This window comes from Drosophila arizonae, chromosome 5 (genome assembly GCF_054131065.1).
Source record: "Drosophila arizonae isolate 15081-1271.41 chromosome 5, UAZ_ARI_1.0, whole genome shotgun sequence".
Taxonomy (NCBI): Eukaryota; Metazoa; Arthropoda; class Insecta; order Diptera; family Drosophilidae; genus Drosophila; species Drosophila arizonae.
The window spans coordinates 7,670,907-7,689,705 of NC_142925.1; the positions used below are offsets into that span (position 1 = coordinate 7,670,907).

At 33.5% G+C, this 18,799-nt stretch overlaps 1 protein-coding gene across 6 annotated transcripts in view; it reads left to right on the forward strand.

Annotated features, from left to right (window-relative positions):
- SLO2 (slowpoke 2) overlaps positions 1–18,799 on the forward strand; it is a 154,170-nt gene that overhangs the window by 36,412 nt on the left and 98,959 nt on the right. For 3 of the 6 annotated variants that reach the window (XM_089470270.1, XM_089470271.1, XM_089470278.1), the window contains exon 2: positions 10,608–11,077. The exons of the other annotated variants lie outside the window; for them this stretch is intronic. In XM_089470270.1, the coding sequence (XP_089326396.1) occupies positions 10,797–11,077 (281 nt within the window). In that variant the 5' untranslated portion in view covers positions 10,608–10,796. The remainder of the gene's footprint in view (positions 1–10,607; positions 11,078–18,799) is intronic. 6 annotated transcript variants of the gene reach the window in all.

The following is an 18,799-nucleotide window of genomic DNA, read 5'->3' on the forward strand; positions in this document are numbered from 1 at the left end:
AAATTGAAATTCATTATTGATGGAAATATAAAAAGCTAATCCGATTAGGGGCGAGGGCTGTGTATATAGGCAATATAAAATGCATAGAAAATACTTGATTGACACTTGTAAAAATAGATTAAAAATGTAAATTATATAAAAAATATTTGATTGACATTTATAGATAATATTTTTAGAGAAATAGATGGAATATTATATATGCCATATTTCTTAAACATTTAGATTATTTATTAGGTTTAAATTAAAAACATTTTTGTTTTATTTATTTTAGATTTTTTAAAAATATTTTTGTTTTTTTTTTTATCATACATTTAAATAAAATTAAATTTATATTATAGTTTCCCAATCAAGAAAAACATATTAAAAAAACTTATGTCGATATATATCGATATTCATTCCTATATAATTCATTTTATGAATAATTACTTTATTTGTAAATCTTCTTCGCTTTTTTTCATAATAAAAATAATTCATATCTTTATCAACAGTATTTTCAACATTTACAAAGAGTATTAAATATAATATAAACTACAAAGCAGACGTATAAAAAGCGGCAGACCACAAAATAAACAGAAAGTCGCGCTGCACACAATTTATGGGGCACACATAAAAATAATATTAAAAATAATGTTTATACAAGCAAAAAGGCGTAAAAAGTGTATAAATGTCTGCCTCGGCTTGCTTATCAAAGCATTTTAACAGCTGCACGCGAAGAGACAACAAACATAAAAGCAAAAATAATCAAGGCGACATACGCGGCGTATGCGCAATTTGATGTTTGATAATACAACTATTGAACCAATATACAATATATATAATTCAGCAAATATATGTATAATGCTGTATGCTACTTAAGTCAATGACCAGCGGTGTCAGGGTCTAAATACCTAAAGACAGGCCAAAAGCCAAGTGAACAGGATAACAAGAGGACGTACGGACAAAAAGCCCAAAAGAAAAATGTGCGGACGAAAAGTTTTTTGTAGGCTTTTGCACAAAAAGAGAAAATGGGGAAATGGGAATGGGAATGTAACAGGCAGGAATGACAGCACAAAGGTTGAGAGAGAAACAAAGTGTGAGAGAGAGGGGGAAAAAAGGAGAGAGAGCGAGAGTTAGAGCTCGAACAAGGCCAACAAAACTTGGGCAAAGGTCGAGTTAATCTATGAATGTGGCGCATACAAGGCAAATTGCCTAAGCCGCAAGTTGCAAAAGGCGCATGACATGGATAGGCAAATATATATATGTACAAATAAATATATATAAGAATATATGTATATATCAATATATATTTGTGTATACATAAAGTTCTAGTTAAGCCAGCTCAGCTTAAATTAAACTTTTAGCTCAAGCATTTGGCTAAATAATTTAGTTATTTATGTGAGTTTTGTAAGTGCTTTAAACAATTCAACTAAAATTAATAATTATCCATGATCTATGCCAATTATTAGCATCACATTATCACATTACGTATACGCAATGTTTGCCACAAAATTCGACTGATTGGCAAAGCGTCAAACTTCGATTTGTTTTGTGCTCAATGACGCAAAACTGTTGACGGAAATTGCTTCGATTTAGGTCTAAGCCCAACTTTTAATGCCTCTTCAAGTTGAGCTCGGATTCAATTTGGGATCTGGACTTGAAATGCCTATCTATGAGATTGTTTGGTATTTATGTAATTTGTTTTACCAGTTGCGTTCTGTTTTTGTCTTTTGTTACTTAAGAGCTGTGATTTATGGATTAAAGTTTGGAATAGATGAAAGACTATTTAGATAATGTGTGGAGATTGGATTGAAGGCGTTTAGGAAATGAAAGCAGTTTATTGGTTTTTGTGGACCATTTGCTAGCCTAAGCCCAATGGCTTATCCAATTTAGTTTTGAAACTATTGAAGCTTGATTTAAGTCTTATAAGGTGACTAAATTTTGTTGCTAAAAATCGTTTAATGTAATATTCACCATTCTCATCTGACAAACAACTAATTTGTAGCCGACATTTTGAGCCATAAAATATAATTTAATATTTCCTACACATAACTTAGGTTCCTAGTACTCTCTCCTTCCCGTGTCGCATTACATTTTTGGCAACCTGCTTTATACTTCCATTTCACTGCTTCTCTTTGTGTTACCTTCCAAACGCCTGCCATCAAATTGGCTAATAATATTTAAGTATATTCCGCTTATGGCTTTGGCCATTCGCAGCTTTAATGTCTAGCCATAGGCCACGAAAAGCTATTTGGATTTCGGTTTCAGTTTTGGTTTTTGGCTTACGCAAACATTTCTTTTTTTTTTTTCCATTGACATTTTGGTGCGTAACTTAATATCGTAATTATGTTAGAGCAAATATCATGTTTTACATCTGCCCGCTGTCAACCACAGAGCCCCTCCGCTCTCTTCATCTGCTTATAAACACATATATTTGTTCATTTTGGTCACTCAGGCGAGCAGAGAATGCTTTTTATTATAATCGAGGGAAAAATAGGCTGTGTGTGTGTGTGTGGATGCTCCGCCCCCTTCTAGTGTAGGCGTCTGTGTGAATTTCTCCCTTGTTTATTGTCGCTGTTAAATGGGTGGCATATAGCTTAGTCCATAACAGACAACTTAACACGCTGTCTTAACTGGTCGCTCTAATCCGCAAACTTACAAGCGACATCTTGTTCTTATTTGTATACCCTGTGAATCGGAACAGGGTTGGATGGGGTGTGTTCATTTTGATTCATAAACTATTAATCTCTCTATCGTTAGTTACACTCGTCAAGGAAAAGAAGAGCTTCAATTGTAAATAAATAAGAAAAATTAATTGTGAATAAGTTAATTAGGTATGTGAAGATTTCTTCTTGTATGATTGATCTATTAACCTTCTGATTCCTTGACACCATCAACTGTTTTGCGGAAGAGCATTGAGGAATTTACAACCAACTCTAGGGTCACTCCAGGGAAAATCCTTTGCTTCCTTTGCTCGACTGGTATTCGAAATTATTTATTATATACGAATTGAAGACAAAAGCCTGTGCTGTTAGGAGCTACAACCAGTGCAGCATAAAGTTTTGTATTTGAAACAATGTGTATACATGTCTAACTTTCCGTTAACTGTCTCAAAGTCCAACTTGTTTTATCTGAGGAGTTCAAAAAGTTTGGCTCATGCTTAAATCTTTTGTGTGTAGTTGAATTGTTTTGGGTTTCTCTTTGTATTGAAATGTAAATATATAGAAATAAATATGTATATGTAAATAAATATATATAAATAAATGTATAAAAATAAAATTATATAAGTACTTACATATATCTAAAAAAATATAAATAAATGAATATATATAAATAAATAAATAATACATATATAAATGTATAAAAATAAAAATATATAAGTACATACATATATATAAAAAAATATATAAATAAATAAATAATACATATATATAAATGTATAAAAATAAAAATATATAAGTACATACATATGTATATATAAATAAATAATTCATTTCTCTGGATGACCTCTTTCCACATTATTTTGTTAACTATATAGCCACGCTCTATAATGCGTTTCCTGTTTTAGGGTGCTTCTCTCTACTTGCTGTCTTTATATATTGTCTCGCAATTCTAGCAGCTTCTTCTAGTAACTCTCAAGTAGTCACGCACACACATACACTGGTCCTTGATAAAAAGTCCACATGCCATCTCATTCTCTCTCAGCATGACCGTAGATCGCTTTCAACAGCAGCTATGTTTATCTCACTCTCATGGCATTTCAATTTGATACAACTTAGTAGAGTTAATTTTCAAATAGCATGCTTGTTTATAAAAACATCTACTTATGAGTAGATATATAATTTACAGGGTATCTCATAGCTAGACTCCTAAATAGTACAAATTAGCTTTCAGCTCAAATTTTCTCACTTTGACTTGCTCATCCAACTACTACCAACTACCATAGTTTCACTTTGCAATATATTTGTAATTTACAGAGTATCTCACAGTCTGTCATGCCTTTACTCAGCATCATGACTGTGCCTTTGATTGTACTTGGGTCAGTAGACGCTGCCAGCAACGATTTGTACCTACATTATCTGCGTGGGTGTGCGTAAATCTATGGGTGTGTGTGAGTGTGTATCTGTGTGCATGTGTGTGTCTTTTAGTTCTCTAAGTATTTGTTCAGATTTTGGTGTTTCTCCATTTTGTTAGATGTTTTTTCTTTTTTGTGTTTCGGGGCTATTTGCTCGGCTCCATCAGTTTGAGCAGACAGCTAAGTGATTTTCAGCCTGATATCGTTGGCCAAATGGCCAAGCATGTAATTTAAGAGCTGCCAAAAAGTTGGCCAAAGTTTGCTTTTCTTTTCCTTTCATTCCTTTCCTTTCTTTTTTGCACGCTCTTGGCATCAAAATTTGCGCTGTGCCAAAAACTGGAATTCAACGAAAAAACTTTAAAATTGATCAGTTGATGAAATTTAAATGGTTTGCAGCTTATGTCTAGGCTCTGCTCGGTAGCCAAATAATGTAATCAAGTTGACAAAATCCATTCAGACTCTAAGCAAAAGTTTTTAGCCTTTAAATATCTTAAGAATTTATGACGTGGAAAACCATTCGATTGCCAACATAAAAAAAAGTTTTCTTTAGACGAAACTTTTAGTCAATGCAACGGAAACTTGCCTATTTCTATATATATATTTTTTGTTGTATGCCAATAATCTCATTGTTTGAGGCGTGGCTGTAAGACTGTTAGTTATAGCCAGCTTTAGATGCGCCTTGAGATGCGCTCACAAATCCGAACAATGGCCAAAGACCAAAGCCAAACCAAACAGCTCGCTGAGCGTTGCTTGGATTACGAAAAAGTTACTTTGTTTGAATTGCTAATTTCTGTCTTACAGACAGCACAGGTGTGAATTTGCCGTTATTCAGCCGCCAAAGTAACTAAGTCGAAATAAAAATTCAATTTACGCCAACCGCAAAAAGTTCAGTGGGCCACAAATCAATTTTATTCGCTGGCAACGGCCACAAAGCGAAATGAAAAATGTTCAAATTTGAAGCAGGTAACAACTGCCTGAGTGAGCATAATGATGACTGACAGATACCCTGTGTGTGTGGGTTTCGAGAGGGCGTTGAGTGTGGCTTGAGTGGAGTTGGTTTATCGATTTAAGAAATTTGTTTTTACACCAGGTATATATAAAGAGCCTTTGGGAGGGAGGTTTTTTTTTTTTGTTCTACAATTTAGAGTTATAAAGTTTTCGTATAGTTCAGAGAAAATATATATATATGGACTTTCTAAATAAAATACAGAATAACTGCATATAATATATAAAAATACCTCAAATATTTTAAAAAATATTTGTATGTTATTTTTATGACAAAATATCATAAAACTTTCTAAAAATATACTTTTTTTTTTTTTTTAGTTTTTTATTTATAGTTTAGCCTAAGCTGAAAGAATTTTGCTTTAGCTTTTGCTTCTGGCATTTTGTTCATAAAATATTTATGTTATGAAGGAAGCCTTTTAATGACCACAACAAAATGCTTTTAGCAAGCGCAGCAAAAAAAAAAAGTCACAAATTAAGCTGGCAACAAATTTTAAATAAAATTACAAAATTTATGAAATATAAAGCAAAAGCATTTCAAATAAAATAAATAAAATAAAAGCACGATGAATTTCCTTGTTTTATATTTTGCGATAAGAAAACATTTTTTATGCCAGTTAAATACATTTTGAGAGCTGAAAATAGCCAATTAAATGTGTATACCCTGAGAAGCAGATTTAATTGAAAACCAAAAAGCTTGTTAAAGGAAAAGCAAAAGAAGTTTGGAAATTAATGAAAATCCTCTCAGTTAAATGAAAATCCTGCCGTTAAATGAAAATTAACTCAGCTAAATGAAATACCCGTGAATTGGTTTCAGCTTGAGCGCTTCTCTGAAGTCTTTCAAAGTTTTTTCAAGTTCAAAGTGTTGCTGATGGGGATAATGAAGCAGTGACTTCTCCTTTTTTTTGTCTCTTTGTTTGCCTGACCGGCAGCAGGAGCAGCAGGAGCAGGAGTCGGCGCTGTTAATGTCGCATGCAAAAGGTTAAACCAGGCTGAGTTTTGTCGACCCGCATGCGATGTGGTCTTATGCAGTACGTCAGCTGAGGATTATGCGCATATGTTTTTATTTATTTATTTTGCTCCTACTGCTTCTAGTGCTGCTGCTGCTTCTTCTTTTACTTCTGTTGTATAGCCATGCATATGAAAGCAGGCCATGCGACCTTGATAAATGGCTTTGACTATAATGCTACAGGCACATAAATATCAAAACGTGTCACACTTCTCAGGACTGTCAGGGCTTAACTCCACCGTTGATACCCTTGCGGCAGATGTCACAAGTTTCTGGTCCCACAGGATACTAAAAAAAAAAAAAAAAAAAAAAAAAATGGAAGTTTGAGATAATTTATTGAGCAGTATGAGGCTGTAAACGAATTAGTAAAGGGCCACTGAGAGTACTTAAGCGTTTTATGCGATATGTGGCTTTGGTTAGTCATTTATGAATTATGATTAAAATATATGTACATATACATATGTATATAATGAAATGGCTTAAACAGACAGGCGCACAGGTTTTTAGTAATCAGGCTTATGCTTTTGGGCTTGTTTAGTGCCTGTGAGAATTGCTATCTAGAGACTATTACCTGATACAGGTGAGGGAGAGAGAGAGAGAGAGAGTGAGTTTAAGAGGCTAGCTTAGATTGTTGTCGCAGCTGACGCACTGGCAGCTGCCTATGCATAAATTTGTTAAATCAGAGTTTCGAGAATGTTGCACAAGCGTGCAAAAGTGTTTTGCCAAAAGTTGCAAGCTATGGAGTTTAACCGTTAATTTTGCTAAAATATCACAAACATCGATAAAATAGCTCAAACAGCTGCTGAATTAAAACAGCTCTTGAGTTGAAATTTTCTTAGCAGATTAAATCTTGGCTCTCACAAGCAGATCTCTCGTGTTAAGGAGAAGCACAATTAATGCATATAAAATGCTACGAATTATAATAGTAGGAATAATATATACATATAGCTCTAGTAGTTGTAGTAGTATACCATAGTAGAGAAGTCGATAAGAGTGTACTTAAGAGGTGTTGACTGTCCCAAGAGTAAAAGGCGCATTCTGAAATTTAAGAGAATTTTTATTTTTAATTTATTTTATTATTTTTTTACCTTAATGGACTCTGAAGTGCATTTAGCTCTAAGCTTTAAATACTACTATTACTGATTCGTCTAATGTCTTTTTTTATAAATAATTTTACAAGTATGCCGCTCTGCTATTTTTTAAAAAATCGTTAACGATTAAAAATTGAGTTTCATTTTTGTTTATATATTAAATTGATTATACATTAGATATTTTTTATTATAGAGCTCTCGTGTTTCTCTTATTCATTCACACATTCATCAAATTCGTAGTTTTACAATTTATCAATTGATTCCGAAAAAAAAAGATCCCAGACGTAGGCGTATCCGCCCCACCAACAGTAATCCTAGTCTATGCGATTTACATACTAAATGAAGAGCTGCATAATTCTAGTGTTGCCCGAGGCGGAAGCCAGAGTAAATATTAAAGTGTTTATGGAATCACAATAGGAATAACAAATGAAAATCAGGCTTAAGCGCAGTAAGCGCGCTCTCCCATTAGGAACAACAGCAGCTCTCGGAATCATGCTCAAAAAATTTCCGTAGTATTTACGGCTTAAAGATGAGCGCATTCATTATTCGGTGAAATCGTTGAGCGAATTATTTATGTGCGTTTGGCCACACAGCCGACCGACAATTGTTGTTGGCATTTATGAGCCCATCGAGGCTCAAGCCCAAGCAGAATGCCTGTTTACTCAGTCACTAACGAAATGGCGTTTCCGCAATGCCAGATGGCCTTAAATAAAGCTGAATAGAGGCAGCGCAGAAAGAAGAAAAAGGAATGTATAAATATAAAAGGTGAATGTAAAAGGCAAAGGTAAATGGCAAAAGGTAACAGCTACAGTTACATATGCCGACCCACAAATGACGGAAGTCACGGCATACAAAACATGTTTCATATTTCTAAAGCTGTTCGCACTCAGCACCAGCGAGCGGATGTGTCGCTGCACTGCAGCAGGTGCGACAAGTTCATTAATTGATAAGGCTGTGCAGCTGCCTTAGCTCCACTCAGTGGCCAAGGCCATCAAGGCTCACACATCGATGCACGCTTTGCATATGTCAAGGATTAATGTTGAGCAGAGTAAACATACATACACATACAAAACAGCTCGAGTTTCATCCTGGCTTGCAGCTGCAATCGTGATTAAACTGTTTGATATGCTGCCTGCTGATTGCTGCTTGCAGCATTTGCCATTTGGCTGCTATCCAACAATGAAAATAAGCAAATAATTGAAAATGTCAAGGGCTACTCGACTAGAGGATGCCGCGTGAACGAAAGGGTAGCTGTTGCATATGTGAGATGTGCATGAGAATAGGAATAATGTGAGATAATTTATTAAAATATGATACATAATAAATTATTCTACTAAAATAACGAAAATAAAATAAAGTTAATAAAAAAAAAATTTAATTTACAAATAATAAAATATACTAAAAAATTAAAATTAAAAAATTAAAAAAAGTTAATAAAAAAAAAACAAAAATAAATAAATAAAACTTAAAATAATTATTTAAAAATAAAAAAAACAAAAATATATTAAAAAATATGTGAATGAATGTATGTATCTAAAAATTTCTAGCAAAATAGCAAATGAAATATTAATGCTTGATTTGCTTCAAGAGTTTCCATCTCAAGTTTTCATAATCGATACAAAAATCTATGATAGATTCTCTTGGCATTTGCAAGCAAAGCTTCGATTCCATTAGTATTCCTTGCTGTCGACTTCTAAGAATATTTGCGTAAACATCTAACGCGCCTTTTTTCCATTTTTCATTCGCTTAAAGACATCGTTGCTAAAAAGGGCGTTGCCCATCGTTTATGCTCATTCGTTTTGCTGGGGCTCTTTAATATGCAGTTCCATTTATAGCCCTTTTTTTTTTTTGCCATTTTCTGTTAAGTTTGCAACATTTTCTTTTAGGACTTCGTAGATCATTCCCTGAAAATGCCTTACAACTGGTTAGCTTCATCTTCCATTTCTGGGTGTTCTGAGTGCTGCCTGCTTAAAATAGGGAAATAAAAGTCGAGTCGCTAAAAAGTGGCCGTATAAAAGAAATTTTTATGTAGCCATGGTATAAAGTATACGAAATATATGAAACGAAGTGCTACACTAACAACACTTAGCGAAAAAGTTCTGTTTTGCTGTGAGATTTCGACTTGAGGATATCCTATATTTATTTACTTAATGAAGTTAAATGTTTTTCAGGAAATATAGGATTTTAATGTGAATTGAGAGTATAGAATACATTTTTTATTTATTTATTTTTTTTTTTTTTTAATTTTGTTAAATATATATTTAGCCCTAAATTTGTGTATTATAGCTTTTATATTACAATAAATTTTGTTTCTTAAATAATATATATATTTATATTCTACAGTCGTTTTTTTTTTTTTTAATTTTTATTTTTATTTTTATTTTTTTTTTTAATTTTATTTGCCATCTGTCTTGTATAAAAAAAACCTTTTTACCCTGATTTCCCATTTTCAATGAGTTCAGGGTATACACATTATTTTAATTCAAATTGAATGTTATTTAATTTTGAATAATATTTTCATTTTTTTTTTTTTTATTTTCCTCAAATAAATGCCTCTTTATTTGATATTCATAAACTTAATATGCGAATATCGTAGCGCATATTTGTCCATTATGCACATATACCCTCCCATATAGCTATGAACAGGGCATATAACCGCAGCGTCATCATCATCAGCCGCAATGAAATTGGGGCAGCAGTGGAAACTGAAAAGTGCGTAACACTTTAATTAGGGGTATTCCGGCGGCTTCATCTAGCCAAGCTGAAAGCATGAGGAAGTGTTTGTTGGGTGTGTGTGTGTGTGTGTGTTTATGCAAGTGTGTGTGCATGTTTGGGTATACTTAAGCCATTGTGAATTATCATTATGCATATAAAATGGGTGACAAGGAGAATACGCACAAATAGGCGCACCTTCGAATGTCGCAGATAAGCAGAGGCAAAAGGCTCATCACGAATTCATGAGCATTTAAAATGCTTTCATTTTAAATTTCATATAATTTGGCCTGGCGACGTGTTTACGAGCTACAGGAAAATAAAAAAAGAAAAACGTGACAAATGAAGAAAGAAAATTAAAAAACTTTTGCAAAGTTTATGAACAAGATCCAAAAATGTTTTGATGGATTTGTCGAGTCAGTTGACTTGCTGAACTTTTACATGTTGCACTCAATTAGACAACGTGATAGGGAAATATAGAGAGTGTGTGAAAGAGGAAGAGACAAAAAGAGAGAGAGAGAGAGTGAAAGAGTGAGTGAGAGCTCAGAGTTCATAACTATTTATCACTGTCTCGCATGTCTACCAAGTCAATTGTTGTCCATTTACAAGAGCAGTTGCCAGTTGATTGCGTTTAATGAATGCATTTTGCATTAAGAACGCAATGAGAAGCAATTAAAATGTGTGACTGGCATAGTTTACATATTATTTTTCCTTTGCTGTTTTCTATTGCATTTTTTAGTTTTAAGCGAGCTATGCCAAGGCAACGAACGTAACGTGAAATTTGTAAAGAAAAAAAAAAAAAAAAAACAAACAAACAACAACAAAAATAATCAAAAATATGTTAAACAAAATGCGAAAAGACAGTGAAAATTGTGCAAGTGCAGTTGGTGAAGTGCATGAAGAGTATCAGTGAATACATATCTGAGAGATGACACAACACAATCTGCAATCGGTTAGTTATACAGCATTGGGCATGTCGGACGATAATCAAACGAATACGAATAGCTATTCGATGCCATCGATAGCATCGCCCACACGCGGCGCCAACGCACGCAATGTTAACTTCCACGAGGAGCTCAACGATTTGGCCGGCTATCCGCCGCAACAAATGCCGGCCGTGCGACGCTTCTCCAAATCGTTTTTCCAGCGGCCACGTTCCATGTCCGTCTGGAGTGACATAAGTCGCAGCAGCATGCGTCTGGATGAGAGGTAAGTCGGCGCTTCTGAAGCGAATCTCATTTCAATTCTGACAGCTTGAAAACGTGAAAGGGTTTCATCATAGCTCGGTTTCAGCACGAGTGCCTCGCAACGCTGACAATGGCAAAAAAAAAAAAAAAAAAAAATAATAATAATAAAATAAAATAAAAATAAAAAGAAAATGAAAATACAAATAAAAATTCTGATAAAGGCTTCATAAATATTTGCCTTTATTTCGCCGCGCATAGCTGCCACAAGCAGATACTCAGTCCCTGTTATTGTTATTCTCATTTCATGGCGTATAAAGGGAGAGCTTATCGCAGCGCACTTGTAAGCCATTTAGAAATTTACTTATTTACCCTGGCTGATTTCTTTTTTTTATTGTTTTTTGCTCCTGCTATTTTTGCTATAGACAAACTGAAAGAGTTTGTTTTCAGAAAATCCTTAAAGAATTTAAGCCCAAACTTTAAACGGCGTAAAATATATTTATACAATATTCTTTAGGTTTACAATTACCTTAAATTTATTATGTTTTATTTAAAAAAATTATATTTCAAAAATGCAATAAAAATAAAAAATACAAGGAATGAGGAAAAAATTTTAATCTATTTTTAAGAAACAAAGATCAAACATTTAATTTACTTCTATCTCGAAAAATTCCAAACATTTCCTTTAATTCATTTATTTTTATTAAATATCACTTGCTTATTTTGTCACACATACTTTATTGCATTTCCTTCTTTTAATTTCGTTAAATAAAATGTATTTATTTGTCACATTTCAACGTTAATTTCGCCTTTGCATAAATGCAAAACAAATTAAATTTGAGGCGCTTTGGCAAATTCAAGGCGAATTGCGCATACGCCATGTTGTGCGGACGGCTGTGTCCTCTATAAAAAGTTAGAGTGGAATTTTGTAGACGTCACAGGCCGTTGGCCACTTTAATTTGGGTGAAGCACTTGAAGTTTATTATGCTGTTATCCCGTTGTCTGTGTGATTATGGCTCAATCTTTTTTGCTACACTTTATGGCTTTAATGCCGTTTGACGCAAGGCTGAGCAAACTTTAACGAACATTTTCGTTTTTACTCACTTTATTGTCTGTATTGCGTAGGCGTGGCCATGACCGTCGATGTGTCGACATTAATGCGTATTAGCCCGGCTAAGAGTCAAGGCTGCAAATAAATATTGATGAATGGGCTAGCAGATAGAGATAAAGTCTTATTGCCCAATGAGCTTAGCTCAAAGGTTGTATTTTCGCAATTGATGAGATTTTTTATTTTATTAAATAACAGAGATTAATTTATTTTGTATAACGCATTTGACTTTAATTTATCATAATTTTATTTATTTATTTATTTTTATTTTTTTTTTGTGGCTTTGTGAACTTTGCTCAAATTATGTGCACAGAGTTGACTGTGAGCTGTCATCAATCACATCCTGTGGCAGGATGTGTGCCGTATGAAAGCTGACTTAACACGCATGAAATGAATTTTTCATGGTAAATTGCGAAATTTTTATTGATGAGGCGATAATTTAATTGAGTTATATTGTAAGGTGTTTAATTACATTAAATTGAAAATGCAAAAGAAATTTAAAAATTTATTGCTTGAAAATGAACTTTTTAATTTGGTAGAAATTCATTTACATTCGTCGGGGTTGGTTCAATTTAATGTGAAATTTTCTTCCATAGGAAGCAAGGAATTTTTTTTAATATATGAATAAATTTGGTTTATTATAATTATTAAATTAAAAATTATTTAAAAATTCCTCACAAATAATTTTCATTTATGTAATACAATTAATTTTTTAATATATACATTTTATTTTATTTTTACTTTTTAATATTAAATTCCAATAAAATTTATTATCTAATTTATTCTCAATGATTCCGCAGTAGCTAAAAACTTGCGCTTGGTTAAGCGAAAATGAAGACAGATAAATGAAATAAATTGCCGCACATGCAACAAGAGGCGCCTATACTACATATGCTTGCCCCACCCACCGCTATGCCGCCACCGCCCCCCTCACCCAAACAGTTAAATACATAAATTTTGTGGGGAATGTTGAAAATTGAATATGTTTGTAATTGCATTGCGGCAATGTGAGGCAATGTGACTCTGTCTTGGCTAGAAGGGCTTGTGCATTTCACTGTCTGCCACGCCCACGTGCACAGTAATTTCGTGTGTATGTGTGTGCGTGCTTGTGGCAATCGGCAGACTGGCAGCGGATGTGCAGCGCACAGCAACAGGAAGCAGGCGACGTTTTGTGCCTTCCTCCCGTCCAATTCCCACTCGGTCCATAATTTGTATGAAATATGAATTGGCAAGGCTCAAGCGATACGTGGCTGCCAGACGTGTTGAGACGCCTAGGCTGGCAGGCAGTCAGGCCGTCAGTCAGTCAGTGAGTCAGTGAGTCAATCAAGCAGTCAGTCAGTCAGTCCGTCAGTCAATCTGTAATTCGTTCATTCGTTCAGCTTGTTTGCCTGTTTTTGGCTGTCACGTGCGCTGTGCAAACTTTGCGGTCCACCGCACAGCTCTGCAAATTTATGTCAGTAGCTGAAAGCCACCTATAGATTGTGTGTGTGTGTGTGTGTTTGGGTGGGGGGTTTCTCTCTTTGTGTGTGTGTGTGGCAATTAGCGTAAATAACTCAATTATGCTCGCTTTTTACCAGTATCATGGCTGCTCTCGCTGCTGCTGCAGCATCGACACCTTTTGATAGGTGATTATGTGCGCCGCCAGCTAATTGGCTTGTCATACTGCAGCTCATGGTATCTGTGTCTCTCAGTGCGACTTCTCTGCCTCTGCCTCTGTCTCTATGTCATCGGCTGCGTAAGGCTGCACTGACAGACATTGATTACAGTGATAAACATCAATTAGGCCTGTGCCAGCGGCGGCTGTGCCTTTCAGCTAGGGCATTTTTAGCCCATCATTAATTGAGTGGCTTTTAAATACCTTTTAATTACTTTTAAATGCCTGCAGTTGAAAGTGTTTAAATATTTTTTAATGAAATACGCTTTAAAATAATTTTATTTCTTTTTATTACAGAAAACAGCATTTATTTTATTCATATTTTATTTGTTAATTTTATATAAAACACATTTGTATTCTTTATATATATTATATTTTATTCCTATTTATTTCAAATTAATAAAACCTAAATAAATTTAATTAAAAAAATATATATATCTTATTTTTTTATTTAATATTGGATAAAATTCTTGCAGTAAAACTAGCTGCATTTCTTTTCAATAATTAAAGAAAAAATTGTTATTTTGTTAATATTTTGGCTGTTGATTTGATATAAAATTTTTATAAAAATTTTATATTCAATTTGTATATAAAATACATTGTAAATTTTTTGTATAATTCATCGTTATGTATATATTCAAAATAAAAATGAAAACTTATTTAATAAAATAAATTAAAAATTTTTGTATTTTATTGTATATAATATACCTTGGCCATTTTATTTTTATTTTTATAATTGCTCATTTATGCATAATATTCAATAAATAAAAATAAGGACTTATTTTTAATAAAATAAATTGAATTAAAATATTTTTAATAAACCTAAAACTAGTTATTAAATACAAACATTTAATAAATTAGCTTAAAATTACTTTAAAATTTTTTAATTAAAAAATTTTTAATATTTTCATAATTTATATAAGATAAGCCCTTTAAGGGCTTATAACATTTTTTCAGTACTAGCTTAATCTTCAAAGAGCTTTTCCATGAAGTCTCTTGTTATTTAGTAGTTTTCCAGGAAATTTAAATTTTCCCATTAAACTTTTCCAATACATGGTTTTGCTTTCTGTGTGGCTATTGCTTTGCAATACAATGCTTGTCACACAGCAAAGACATAAAATCCTTTAAGAAAACACAACACCCGAGACACTTAGACCCACACACACACAAATACACACACACACACAGAGGCATGCACACCCATGTCGAGTATATAAAAACACACTCAAGAGCTATTGAAAAACATTAACAGCACGCTTCCTTCCGTTAAGCTGCTTGGCCCCAACCTTTTAGCAACGCCCCCCAATTCAGGTGTTTACTTGGTCCTGGTCAAGCGAATTCTCCCCTGCTTCTCACAATTCCCACTCAACTTTCTATTTATATATCTAAAACGACTTTCTTTTTTTTCTCACTCTCTCTCTCTCTCTATCTTTTTAGGTGAGTGCTTTTGGTCTTAGGAAGCTGTTGGCCCAGCCATAAACATTTGTATGTAATTTATGAGCGCAACGGTACGTATGAGTAATATGCGCCATTAGGGCACCTAGTTGCCTGGCATTAATTGTAGGCATCTTAAATTGGGCATAGCCTAAGGAAAATAAAATTTGCTAGCGGAACTGCAGCAAAGTCTCTAAAAAAATATTCAGTGAATAAAATGAAAAACATTTTTTGCATCTAATTTGGTAGGCAAACTGTCTGTGACATGCGGTTGACGGGCTGCGCCTGCTTAAGATGTTAACGGCAGCAGGAGGCAGCACAGCCGTCAGCAGTCAGTGTGGGCGTGGCAATTGTTGTCACTTTACGAGCAACTTTTGTCGCCATCATTTTGTCTTACCTGCGTGCCTGTGTGTGTGTGTGTGTGTGTGTGTGTGTGTCATTCTGCCAGCATCTCTAAATGATATGTGGCCTGTCGCATTCGGCTTGCGCTGCCATGCGTTGCCTTTAACTGCGGCTGTCACTATTTCGCATTGTTTGTGTATTTTATTTTTTATCTGAAACAACAGCTGCCTGACAGCTGGAATAACGAGTAACCCAAATGTCTTTTACTTTTAGGCCGAATGCGTATTTCGCCTGAGGTGCTTAAAGAGTGAAAGTCTATTTATTTGAAAACCGAAATGGTTAAAAGAGTTTTGCTGGAAATAAATTATGTTTTTCGGGGAGGGGAAGGCGTTTCTATCTAGAAATAGCAATATTTTATGGTCGAAAAAGTTTATTTGAATTGAAAGGTGTGCTCTATATAATCAAGTTTTTAATTACCGTTGGCTGTTATCATATAAGAAAGACAAAAATAAATTTGTGAAAGGAAACATAGAGACTTTGATATATAGCAGATGTATAATTGCTGTAGTGTTTAGCATTTTAACTTCTTGATTCGAGTGAGTCTAAGTTTGTAGAACCTTCATTCACTTATTTTAAATTTACATGTATGTATATAAAAAAAAAATTAAATTTAAATCTAATATTTTTATTTTATTAACATTATTTTAATGATATTTATCTTTATTATTTTTTACACAAATAATTTTTTAAATATTAATTTCTGATATTTGAAAATATTTTATTTTATTGTCATTATTTTATTAATATTTATAATTTTTTTTTTTTTTTTTTAACAAAAGTCATTTTTCAAATATTAATTACTAATATTTGAACATATTTAATTTTTTATATTTTTACAAAAATAATTTTTCAAATATTAATTACTGCTATTTGAACATATTTAATTTTTATAAATTATATATGGATATTTAGCATAAATATATGCACATTTATTTATTTTTTTATCGTTTGCTCTTTCATAATGAAAATAAATATTTTTATCCACTAAATATGTACTTGTAGATTTGATTTCTTTTAATTTTTATTTTTTATTTTTTAATGTACAAATTATTTTACATAAATTGCTGATTAAAATATATGAAAACATAAGCCAAGGCTATGAGCAGCGTGTTTGGTTGTCATAACCTTTGCTTCAGAGGGTAGCTTAGCTGTCATAGGGGAATATTATGCTATGCCAACAGCTGCTGACAGAGCAAATACAAATGGTTTTTTTTTTTTCTATTTTTTTTGTTGTGCCACAAAGCATGTTGGCATTGCGGACATATGCGACAGAGCACAGTGCTTGGGGCATTCCATGGCACAGATCTTATAGCGAATGGAATATATTTTGCTGAAAACAGATTTAAATGCAAGAAAAAATATTGCAAATTCTTAATCTAAAAATATATTGAAGCTGGATCTAATCAAAAAGCTTATAGAAACATTGTACGACAAACGAAATTAGCTTAATATTCAAAGTCAAATAAACACACGCACAGACACACATACACTTTGTGTGAATTCAATTGAAAAATTCCGTTGCCTGCTCTCAGGCGCTGCCCTAAAAATCTCATTTCGCTGGCCTCGGGCACCTCATAAGATTTGATTAAATAATTAATAGCATTTAATGGCTCAGTGCCAGCGCAGCAACAAGTATTAAATGGAATTGTGCCACCAGCTTAAGACAAATTAATTTTTAAAATGAAAATTTCCTACTCGTGTGTTTGTGAGTTAATTTAATTTTATTTCCGCTTTACAACTGGCGCATTGCGTGTTTGCAATTAATTAGCGCCAAGCGCCAAAGCAGAGGGCAAATTTTTATGTGCTCCAGTTTTGGGGTCGCACCCACAACTGCAACAGTGTCGTTGTTGTTGTTGTTGTTGTTGTTGCTGTCAATTATGCTGCTGCTGCAATCTGCATTTGGCTGTTATCTGTGGCAAAACGTGTGCAGCAGGTGAAGGCCGCCGGTTCAACAGTTCAGACTCAAATGGCAAAACATTTCGTAGAGCACATCACAAATGACCTTGGGTAACCGAGAAGCTGGGTTTATATATTATGGGGTGTGGCGCCGGTCGCCAAATCATCTATGCGTCCAGACAAATATATACGCTTAGCATTACGCATCATAATGCGCTGCACGCACACACACACATACACACGCACACATATATACGTTGACGCGCGTTGCTCTCAAAAATCCCTTTGAACAGGCTGTTAACTGCGCTGCTTGCAGCGCTGCTACTGCGACGCTAACGGCGGCTGCTGTTACTACTTCAATTCGCTCTCTCCCGCTCTCTTTAATGGCTGTGCTCTGTGCGCTCTTAGCTGGCCACGTGTTTGCGCTGCTTTCTGCTTTGTGCTTGTTATTCGCTGCGTGAGCGCTAACGAGAGCTTGTGCCTGTTGCAGCGTTGCCAGACTGTGCAACCTCTCTCACACACGAACATACAATAACTGGTTAACGGCTATCCTCTGCCTGTGTTTCCCCACTCTGTGTGCTTGGTTGAGGTTGAGCAGTGCGAGCTTTTTGTGTAGAGTTCTAATGTGTGTGCAGTTCGCCAGGGCGTGCAACAGATGGCGCTTTGGATTATTATTCAAGTACAAGACAATTAAATTCGGACTTTATTTATTTATTAAAAAATAAATAAATAAATAAAATAAAAAATTAATTAATAAAATAAATAAATAAAAGAAAAATAAAAGAAAACAAAAAATTGAAAAATACTAAATAAATAAAAAAGTAATTTTGAAATAACAAAAATACATAGATATTATTAGAAACACAAACATTAAATAACACAAAATACTAAATAAATAAGAAAAAATCTTCTTATTATTTTTTAAATTTGAATGGACTTTAAAGGACTCCTTTTTTTTATTTATTTTTTTTTTTGTACTTAGTATAACAATAATTTAATATTTTTTTAATACTAGTATATTATAATATTACATAATTTAATTTTCTAAATAGTTTCTGATGTGCATAAGTGATTTATACATGTCAATAAATTAATTTAAATTCCTTGCCATTTATTGAAGTATACATTTAAGACATGGAATAAGCTCATCAGCTATTATATGCTAAGCATATAATAGTTTGGCTATCTAGCTGCTTAAGTTGTCAATTATCAATATTTTCAATAATAAAACAAAATAATCAGCCAATTATGGC